This window comes from Cebus imitator, unplaced genomic scaffold (assembly GCF_001604975.1).
Source record: "Cebus imitator isolate Cc_AM_T3 unplaced genomic scaffold, Cebus_imitator-1.0 Scaffold999, whole genome shotgun sequence".
NCBI classification, from domain to species: Eukaryota; Metazoa; Chordata; class Mammalia; order Primates; family Cebidae; genus Cebus; species Cebus imitator.
Genome location: NW_016108314.1, coordinates 20,423 through 30,915, shown reverse-complemented (window position 1 = coordinate 30,915; position 10,493 = coordinate 20,423). Strand labels below are relative to the sequence as shown.

General features: G+C 61.6%; 1 protein-coding gene across 1 annotated transcript; it reads left to right on the top strand.

Annotated features, from left to right (window-relative positions):
- The first annotated feature begins 504 nt into the window (after positions 1-504).
- On the top strand, positions 505-7,325 carry LOC119469912 (translation initiation factor IF-2-like). Its single transcript, XM_037735838.1, has 7 exons — positions 505-577; positions 1,362-1,465; positions 5,447-5,580; positions 6,081-6,167; positions 6,255-6,366; positions 6,439-6,843; positions 6,878-7,325. The coding sequence occupies exons 1-7, from the start codon at positions 505-507 to the stop codon at positions 7,124-7,126; spliced, it is 1,164 nt and encodes a 387-aa protein (XP_037591766.1). The 3' UTR covers positions 7,127-7,325.
- Positions 7,326-10,493: the final 3,168 nt, after the last annotated feature.

Below are 10,493 nucleotides of genomic sequence, written 5' to 3'. Positions count from 1 at the left end.
ACTGACCTCTCCCACCTACCTCCAGTTAGCACAGGGCCCTGGTATCCTCCTTCCCCAGCTGGGCCCTGGCCTGCCAGTTATCAGCTGGGCAACCTTGGGCACAATGGACAGGTCACGTAACACCTGTGTGCCTCAGTTCCCTCATGGGTATATGGGGGTGATAACGCCAGTGAGGGCAGGCTGGCTCCCTAGGAAGCAGACTCTGAGGGAGATCCACGTGGAGGCAGGCAGGATGGGGCGGGGGGGCTGGGCCATGTTGCCTTCACAAGGCAGACTCTGTGAGGAGCTCTGGATCTGAGCTGTCTCTGCAGGGGTGTCCTGAGATGGGACAAGAGGGACAGCCTTTATCCCCTGCTTGAAGCAGTCATTGGATGCAGCTGTCCCTGGAAGAGTAAGGCCTTGGGAAGGAGGCTCTCTCTTCTGCCCCCTCGCCAAGGGGAGGGTACCCACCTGAGGCCTGTCAGCCATGGCATCCCAGCAGCAGGGGAGGAGGGCACTGCCCAGATGCCCCTTAAGACTGCAGCCCTCCTGCCCTTCCAGGGCAGCTGTGTCCAGCGACTGCTCGCAGTGTGTCTAGGTGAGGGTTCCCTGGAGCCAGGTTGTGAAGTCTGACAGGGGTCAGCTCACAGGAAACAGTTACTCTGCTCAAAAGGCCTGGGGGTCCCCTCTGGCCCCTCCCTGCTCACCAGCCTGCTCCTCCCACAACCGTGGAGGCGCTGTCATAGGCTGCTGGCTGTGCTCCTGCTGGTCCCCCCTCCCTTCCTCCCTCTCTCCCTTCTGTTTTCTTGCATTCTTGCATTTGAACACATCCATGTGGCCAGCACATGCTCCCTGACCCGCTGCAGCAGGCCAGGCCTGGGCTGGTGGGAGCTGAGGACTGAGGAGACACGCTTCATGCCCCAGGCCCTCTTCCCTTGCCCAGTGAACCAGCCCCTCTCACCTCTCAGGGAGAGCCAGATTCCACTGATGCCTGCATAGCTGCGTCACCAGGCCCTCTCTTCTTCAGGTCCAGGCTCCATAGCTCCTGACTCTCAGCTCTGTGACCGTGCTGACCTCCAGCCCGCACCCCAACACAGTGCCCACTCCAGAACTTGGAACCTTGGCCTTCTCCTGGGTGCGTCCACAGATAGGCTATCCATGTGCCTGTCTGTCTGCCCACAGCCTCTGTTCCCTGAGAACAGACTCGGTGAGCCTGGCACAGGGCCCACCCTTGGTGAGTGGGAACTGCATGGCCGGTCAGTTCCCCAAATTCCCACATACCACCCCCATTTCCACTCCCCAGCCTCTCAAAGTACAAGTCCAGTCCCATCTCTCAGTAACAGGCAGGGTCCACACTCTGCCCAGATCCCCAACACCTGCAGCTCCCACGGCCCTGCTGCCTCCGGCACCACCCTTTCCCGGGGCCCTGTTGTGCAACCGTGCTGGACTGCAGGGCTCCAGCGTCCAGATGGCCATAACCCTGTGCGTTGGTTTCTTTATCTGTACAGTGTGGATAATCCCTGCTCCTGTTTCCCTGGCTGTAGGGAGCCTTCCCTGAGAAGACACGTGCAATTAGACTTGTGGACAGCAAAACACTCCCCACGTTTCATGTGGGAGTGATTGGTATAGAAAAAGCTGATGTGGCAGACCGGGGATCGACCTGGGCCCTCTCAACAAGCTGGCCTGGCCCCTGCTCCTTGAGCTCCCAGCCCTGTGCTGACCTGGGGACAGCTCCTGCAGGGCCATTCCCGCTTCCTTAGGCAGGTCCCCTAACAAAGTAAGGCAGCCTCCCAAGCAGAAACTGCAACTCACACAAGAGAAGAAGCTCCTCACACAGACTGCAGAGTGCAGTGTCACCTGGGAGGGAGCAGCTGCTTTCTGAACCTGCCAGGGAACACTGGGGATGGGAGACAGCACCCCACGCAGTCCTCTTTCCTTGGGCCCGCCCAGGCAGTCTAGCATGGACTGAGATAGGAGGGCTTGTGGTGGTGGCCTGGGCCAGCCCCTTCTGTCTGGAGCCCCAGTTTTCCAGCTGTTAACGGGCTCTATAATCCCGTCTCTGCTACTGATGCTCACGACGGTGATACACTCCTACTCGGGGGCCGCAGCTGGCTACAACTTGGCAGGGAAGGTTTTATGGGGTCAGCTGGGGTGTCTGTGACACACAGTGGTGCTGACTTCAGGGTTGTAGGAGGATGGTTGATAGGAAGGAGCATGCTGGACAGAGCAGCCGATGGTTGTGACAAGAATTTCAGATCCCACCGTCCTCTCCTATCCAGGGAGACAGGAAGAACAGAGAACCACACCCTTCCACAGATGGAAAACCGGAGGCCCAGTGGTGCAGCTGAGCACCTACAGACCAGCAGGGACTCCTGGGCATCTGATGCAGTTGCCAGACCTTGGTGGAGACATGGGTGAGGGTGCAGCTGAGGTCTGGGGTGGGGACAGGCAGAAAGCTTCCTGGAGTGCCCTCCTTGGGAGGGGCTAGGTGAGGCAGGCTCGAGGGCAGAGGAGGGATGGGAAGGCACAGGCCAGCAGCAGGCCTCAAGCAGCCCTTGTGCCCACGTCAGTGCCAAGGCCCTGGAATCTGGCCTGGGCAGAGTCACACTGTGTCTTCTCCATCCCCTTGTTACAGGCTATGGCCCAGGATCAACTAGAGATAGCAGAGGACCGTCAGACCATTCTTCACAGTCCTGGGGACAGGGAGGCGCAGGTGCTGCCCGGGGGCATCCAGCTAGCATGTGACAAGAGGCGGGTCCAAGGCCTCCTGCTTCCTCACGACGCTGCTCACTCAGAGTCCCCAGGATGTCTACCTTGTGCCAGGGCCTGGGCATCAGCGAAGAGGGTGGAAGTGGTCCCTGGGTGCAGAGCGGTGGGCTAGGTGATAGCTGGAAGAACAGAGGTGGAACTGTCCTCTGCTTTGAACCTCCAGGGCCAGCAGAACCTCCAGGATAAAAACCCAACTCCTCGCTGGTCTCACTAGAACCTGTTGCCCTGACCCGTGCCACCGGCACCCCCATCTCTAATCCTCTCTCCTCATGCTCTGGCCACATGGACTTTCTGTCTTTCATCCCACCATGGGGCCGTTGCCCATGTTATCCCCTCTCTCTGGGGTCCCCAGTTCTCTGGGTCATTGTCTACTCAACCTTCTGGTGCTATGTGGAATGTCACATCCTGCAGGAATGCCCAGACCAGACCAGGTCCCCACAGAGCTCTTCGTAGCACGTGTCCCAGTTGTCACTTTACGTTTGTTTGCATGATGATTCGTTCTAGACTCTAAGGTCTCTGCCAGCTATTCCCCATGCCTGGCACAGTGTGTAGCATGAAGTGGGCCCATGGGCATGTTCATGGGAAGAATAAAGAATGGCGGCTCTCAGTTCAGATCCTACAACCCCTCCCCGAGCCTCTGTTTTTTCTTCTCTGAAATGGGAATGATAACACCAAGACGAGTGTGAGGGTGAGCAAATGAATGAAAATTTCCCGGCTGCACTCTCGGCAGAGGAGGAGGGAGGTCAGGGTGGGGAGAGGTGGTTGAGGCAGGCCGCTTAGGGATAGAAGGACTTGAGAGTCGTATAGAAACCAATAGGTGGTGGGGACAGGTCGGGAGAGACGTGGTGAGGAGACTGGATGTGTTCAGAGGCAGCTCAGCTGGGCGGGGCATTTCTCTGAACCCTTGGTGACCTACTTTTCAGCCTGGATTAGGAAACCGGGGGATTTAGAGGAAGTGGGTGGGAAACACCCACTGCCTCCTCGGATTCCACGTGGGCCACTCCCTCAATCCCTGCTGGACTCCCCACTCCCTCAGCCCTGGCGTGATGATTAGATCTGGGACACAGCCAGCGTTCTCCATGACTGGCTTGTGGAGATGGTTGGAAACAGCAGAGTGGCCCTGGAGAGGCACTGTGGGGTCACTGACCCAGCCTCTGTGGTGGGAAGCAGCCTGTCATCAGCCCCTAGTCGAGGAGCTCCCTCCTGGAGCTGCCCAGCTGGTCTGGTCCTTGGTCCCTGTCCCCGGCCCCCACCTGCTACTGCTCTGGCCGTGAAGTGGGCCCAGTCATTATTCCTGCCATGCCTCTCTGTAAAGCCTGCTGAAAGAGGTGGCGACAGCCACTGGCCGCCAGCACAAGGGCAGGACACAAGGGGATCCCAGAGAGGCCTCCGTACCTGACTGCCTACGTGCAGAACTCCTGGGTAGAGGGACTAGGCCTGGGCTTGCAGGGGAGAATAAATGACATAGACTTAGGTTCATCCCTCCCATGGCACATACCAGCTTGCTCCCATTCTTAGGGAGGGAGTTAAGGCTCAGAGAAGGTAGGCCACCTATTTGAGTTTGCACTGCATAGCTGGGCAGAAGTTCCCAAGCATGGACAAAAAGGCTATGTGGCTCCCAAGACAGCAGAAGTCAGCGGAAGAGCTGGATGGTGGGACGTGGCTGGCGATGCAGACTAGGATCGCTGCTCTGCACGGATGTCAGAGACTCTGGGGAAAGGCTGTTTGTCTCCGTATGGCTTCCCTAGGGCTTACCTGGAAGCGCTGGGAAGACTCCTCAGGAGGCGTGCTGAGCCAGAGCAGGCAACAGCCATGAGGTCATCTCCCTTGAGGCCCCCGGGAAGCCTAGTAGGGAGGCAGAAGGAAAATGGCCAGGGAAGGAGGGAGAGGGGAGGCAATAGGGACTTTGGGATGGGCCACAAAGCCAAGCTCAGGCACAGGGAAGACGAGGTCATTGCTGAGTGCCCGCTGTGCTGGGCCATTCCGGAGCAGTGTCCCTCATGGACTCTCCACCAATCACCTTACTGGCAACATACATTTATTCCCATTGTACAGAACAGGACACTGAGGCTGGAACTGACACTGGATCTGCCTGGTACGAAAGTGTGGGGTCTTCACAGGACGCCTTCATGATGGGTGGGGACAGGAGCTTGGCCCTTCCTGGACTCACATCACAGCCACAGAGAGCCTGGGCTTCTCCTACTCCCAGCTCCCGTCAGCAGGGGGAGGCTGTGCTGCGTCTAGTTGTGGATACAGTACTAGAGGTTGGATCTGGGCTTAGACCAGAGGAACAGAAGAGGAGGCCGCCTCTGGCAAAACCTGCCGCACTTGGGAAGCCCTTAGCCATATTCCTGTGGTGGCTGAAAGGCGAGGGTGGGGGCTGCTGCCTGGATTTGCCAAGCGGCCGCTCTGCTGCCCCAGAACAAAGTGGAAACTCTTCAAATCAAGGATTTAGAGCTTCTCTTCCCTCCAGAACACCCATCACTCCCTGTTTCCCACTTCCAGGTCTCTGCACATGCTCTTCTCCTGGCATGGGGGTGCCCTCTCTGTTCCTTTCTGCCTGGCCAGTTCTTACTCATCCTTCACGACCTGGCTTCAATGTCACCTCCTCCAGGACCTCCTCCACCCCCCCAGCTCTATCATACCTCCCTTATTTTCTGAAGGTAGGAATGTGTCTAAGTCATCTACGTGTCTCCAGAACCTGGCACGGGATGGGACACATGACAGCAACTTCCTGGACAATGGGCAAAATGCATCCCCCGGCAGGGCTGGGGAGCAAGGGACAGTCTGGTGTGGGAGTAAGGGCGGGGAGGGGTCCATGAAGACCAAATGGTCATGTGCCAGACTTGCCCAGGATCAGGCTGACCAGGAGCCTAGGGGTGCGCTTTACTTCCCAGGGATGTCATGAGGGTCCAGGGAGATCTTAGATGTGAGGGAGCTCTGCAAAAGGTAGGTCCCTATATCAACTCAACTTTGCCTTGATCCCTGATGGGGCAGGAGAAGGAAGATCGTGGATGGAGGGAGGGGCAGACCAGGCCTGGTGAGTGTCTGGGTGGCAAGGAGTGCAGTCTCAGCAGTGGCCTCAGCTCTCACAAGCAAGGAGGAGGTGGGACTCCAGGGGCTTAGGGTCTACCTTGGGACTCCCCCTTCTATGGGATTTAACACAGTGTCAGAGATGGACATGGGCTCAAAGATGACGGAAGCCATGTCCTTCCAAAGGGGGTAAACTGAGGTGCAGAAAGGGGTCGCATTTGTCCAAGGTCACACAGGAGAAGCGGGAGGCCACCCCGTGAGCCCTGTCCTCCCTGCATGACAGGTGTCTTCACCTGCAGTTCAGACTCGGACCGCAGCTTCCCGGACCCCCTCCCGGGCCCCGCAGTCCAGGGCGCCCAGACTACACCGACAGCCGCACACCGCCTGTCGGCTCCGAGGCTGGCTGCTGAACGCCCCCTGCATGGCGTGGTCCGGGCAGCTACCGACCGTCCTTCTCCTTGACTCACCTCCAGCCCCGAGGGCCGGGCTCCACGGCGGCGGACAGGGCGTCGCCTGTACGGCCCCGGCTGCGCCACCGACCCGGAATGTTCCTGCGCGGCGAGGCCCCCTCCCCGGCGCCCCCGGGTGGGGCCGGTCTAGGCGGGTGCGCTATCCCTTTAAGCCCGGGCGAGATGAGCGCTGTCAGCGGCAGCCTAGGCTAGCGCGGGACGTCGCCACCCTAGCGCCAGGCCGGAGCTAGCAGCCGCGGAGCCGCGGAGAGCGGAGGGGACGGCCGGGCCGGGCGCGGCGGGTCCCCTCGCCGCCCACTGCGCGCCCGAACCCAGGGCCCCGCGAGCGGCGGGCGGCACCCGCTGTAATGCGGAGAATGTGAGAGGCAGCGCAGGGCGGTGGGGAGGAGGGGGCGCGGGAGAGGGCGGCGGCGAGACAGACGGAGAGCAGCGGGGAGACCGAGGACCGGGCTGGGCAGGTGGGAGAAGGCAGGGAGGCGCCGGAGAGGTCGGGCTCGAAGGGGGAAGAAGGGCGGCAGCGCAGAGGAAGGGGCCCGCGCTTCGGGCGGGAGTACTGGAAGCCCGAGTCGGCACCAGGGTCGGGGTTCGGGCTGGGAGTGCGGCCGCGGCCCGGCCAGGCAGGATGCGGGAGCGGCGCCGCCCGCGGGGTCCCCACGGAGAGCAGCGGGACACCTAAGGGCGGCGGGTCGAAGAGGAGTGCAGGGCCGCGTTCCGAGGGCTCAGGCCGGCCCGGCAGGGGGGCCTTTGTGAGCGCCCCAGGAGGGCTAGCCGGGAGTGCGGAGCCGGTGTGCGGCGGCCGGGGTGTGCGCGCCCGGTTGTGCGCGTGTGTGTGCGAGTGTGAGCGCGGGGCGGTGTGGCGGTGGGGCGCGCGGTAGGGATTCTGCCGGCATCGCGGCGTGGCTAACAGAAGGCAGGAGCGGGGCGCGCGGGGGAGCCGGGACCGTCCCGCGCACATGCACACGCACAGGCCGCGCGCCCTCGCGCACACACACGCCCTCCCTGCCGCGCTCGCCGCCGCGGCCACCATCGCGGAGCCGAGCCCTGCAGAGCGGGAACCGGAGCCGGAGCGGGGACCGGAGGCAGCCGAGCCGGGGGATGCCGGCCCGGAGCAGAGCCGCGCGCAGTCGGCGCGCCCGGGACGGTGAGTGTGGCCGGGCCGGGCCGCTGCGGCGGGGCCGGGGCCGGGGCCGCAGAGGCGCAGGCCGAGGAGCCGGGGTGTCTGCCCGCCGGCGGCGCCGCGTGCGCGGCCTCTGATTGGGCGGGAGCCGGGGGCAGCGGCGGGGGTGGGGTGCTGGGTGCGCGTCCGTGGGGGGCGTGCACGCGCGGGGCTGGGAGGGGGCGCGCTCGGCACCCCAGGCCTTGACCGTGCTCCCGCCCGCCGCGCAGCCCCGCCTCACCCTCACCTGCCGCTGCAGCCCTGGCGACTTGCACCAACTTTGTGGAGCTCCTGGGACGCGGCAGGCTGAGATGGGTGGGGACGGAGGCGCTTTCAGGGTGCAACTCCGGCTTTTCTTTCCAGAGAAGAGAACGCAAGGGGAGTGGGGTGGGGGCGCGGGCTGGGCCGCGCCGCCTGGCGGGCGGAGGGGTGCGCCTCCGCCTCCCCAGTCGCGCAGCCGCCAGGTCTCTGGGACACCCACCCAGACCCGCGGCGCCGCGCTGGAGCCGCTCCAGGCGCCGGACTCTTGTGACCCCGCCAGGGTCAGGCGGGACCGCGCGGCGACAACTCCCAGGCCCGGGGCTCCGTAGGTTGTCTTTGCTGGCGGGCCGAAGACACCGAGGTTGAGTTGGGGGAGTGCGGAGACGTGCCCGTGCGTGTCCCCGCGCCTTCTGCTCCTCCAGACGGTGGCTGGAACAAGAGAACTCCCCGCAAGGCGCACCCCACCAGACCTAGAGGCCGGGGATGGGAAGGGGCGTCTCCTGGCCTGGTGCCCCATCCCTGCATAGAGCCGTGCCCCGCGTGCCTCTCTCTGCATTGAGGTTGTGGTTGTGCTTTGTACCCCCTCCCCGTGTGAGTCTCCTCCCACACTCTGGACCTGGCTGGCTGCCTGAGGGAACCTCCCCACACCCCTAACTGCCAACCCAGCCAGTCCTGTGGAAGATGGGATGGGAAGCTGTGGTCCAAGATGGTGCCCCTGAGAGGGAGAGAACCCAGTGTCTCAGGGAGTGGGAGGCCCAAGGAAGGGTCAGGGTCAGGACTTCTGCAGGCTCCTCATCCTCCTTGCTTCCCAGGCAAGTTCTTCCTCCTCTAGGAAGCCTTCTCTGGTCGCTCCTGAGTCCTTCCAGCATGGACTTCCCTGGGGTTGTAACTGCCGGGATCCCAAGCAACCCCCATCCATATGCTTTGTTTCCTGCCACTCGCGCTGTGAACCTGTGCAGTTAGAAGTCTTGATCTCAGCTGGGACGCTGCGTGGAGGGGTGTGGTGGCTGGAACAGTCAGTATCTACCTGGATGTCTGGAGTATGGTAATGTCAATGGTAATATCAGCTTTCAGGCTTTATCCTCACTTGCGCATCCATTATCCCTCTGCAATCTCTCAGCCACGTTGTGAGAATGCAGGACCTGTGCGCAAGTTTCTTATCCATTTCACAGAGGAGGATTTTGTGGCAGAGATGGAGGTCGTCTTCTAAGTCTCAGGACAGCCCTTTTCTACTTCGAGGGCATCCACTGACCCTGGTCTTTGGTGAGGCATGGAGGGCACCCAGGCCTTCTTTATTGACCTGGCAGGTGGGCTCCTGCTGCGAGTGACATGGCCGGCGGCCGTTCTCAGCTCAAAGCAGCCAAGCAAAGGCTCCTGACCTGTGGGACCTTTTGACCCTAGCCTGTTAAATATGTGCTTCCTGGATTTGGGGCCAGAGGCTGTCTGTGCTTTGCATGATGGTTTTGAAGTCTGGCTCCTGTCATCCTCTGCGCCGCTCAGAGTTCACTACCATCCTGGGGATCCGAATCAGCCCCGCCCAGCCTGGCACTCTACGTTGGGTCCTGGCATTGTCCTGTTTGGGCCCCAGAAGCCTTCTTACTCTCTCCATCCTAGAGCCCCTTCGTGGGCCAAAGCGTTCCCCATGGAGATGTAAACGTGCACTGGCGGGGACTGGAGGGGACCCTGGTGGCTGTTGGCCCACTCAGCCCCAGGCAGGCTTTTCTGACTCGCCTTAGTCCTGCTGGCAGCCTGGACTCATCCCCAGGTCCTTCGAGGTAAGAGCTCTTGCCCAGGAGTCGCCACTGGGGATGGGGCACCGTGCCCTGCGTGCCCGGCCTCTGATTGGGCGGGAGCCTCGGGGAGGGGGGCACTGGTGGGGGTGGGGTGCTGGGTGCGTGTGAGTGGGGGGCGTGCACTCGAGGTGGGGCCTGCTGTGTCCTGGCGGTGGCCTCCTCGGCCTCGGCTGGCTGTCCCCTCCTGGGCAGCCTCCCTGTGCTTCTCCGCACGCCTCCCGTGCTGGCACTGGCTGATATGGCTTGCTTAAGCCATTGTTTTTTTCTTCTCTCTCTCTCAGCTCCTCTTCCTCTTCCCCCGTGGCTTCCTAAGCTCCAGACTCTTTTTGCCTCCTGGGTGTTAACTAAAGCTCTGGTTGACAGCCAGGTGGCTGGAGCAGGGCAAGATGCCTGGCCCGGCCCCGCCCCTATCATCCCTGCCTCTAGCTCTTCTGCTCCCTCCACCCCCACCCCAACCAACTCCAGCAAGATGAACCCTTCATTTGGGGTCTTAAGCCATGGTGAGGGGGAGATTGGGGCACTTCTTTGACTCCTGGCCTGTTCTGTCAGGGGTGAAAATTCCAGCCAGGGGCTCCCAGCCCCTACTGACTGCCCCCTTTAGGAAAACAGCCACTTCCTGCCGCCCCCAACCTCCTGACTGAGAGGGGGCAGTGCCCAGTGTGACCCTCTTAATTTCCCTCCCCAGCCAAGACCTGACCCTGCCGTATTTGTGTTTTAAATTGTAAAAATATTCTAACCAATCCAGTGATAAGAAATTACTGAGTGGGCTGGGCCTTGGGGTGACTGGAGAGGGAAAAGCTGCCCCTGACCACTCAGGTATGTATTTATGGGGACTGAGGGCCACCCTGACCAGTCTCAGAGTTCCTTCCATGGGCTTCTGGGGCCCAGACCCTTGTTCCCAAGAACCACACCCTGGCTCTTACTCTCCACAGCCTGGAATCCTACGCTTGGCCTAGCTTCATATTTGGAGGTATCTTCTGGCTTGAGACCTGAACTGAGTGCTGGGGATACCAGTGATGAACCCGGGCCCCT

Coding starts and splice junctions, on each gene's coding strand:
- LOC119469912 (XM_037735838.1), top strand. CDS start 505: ATGCCCCTTAAGACTGCAGCCCTCCTGCCCTTCCAGGGCAGCTGTGTC. Junction 578..1,361: donor ACTGCTCGCAGTGTGTCTAG/GTGAGGGTTCCC, acceptor CAACACCTGCAG/CTCCCACGGCCCTGCTGCCT. Junction 5,581..6,080: donor GGGTCCATGAAGACCAAATG/GTCATGTGCCAG, acceptor CTTCACCTGCAG/TTCAGACTCGGACCGCAGCT.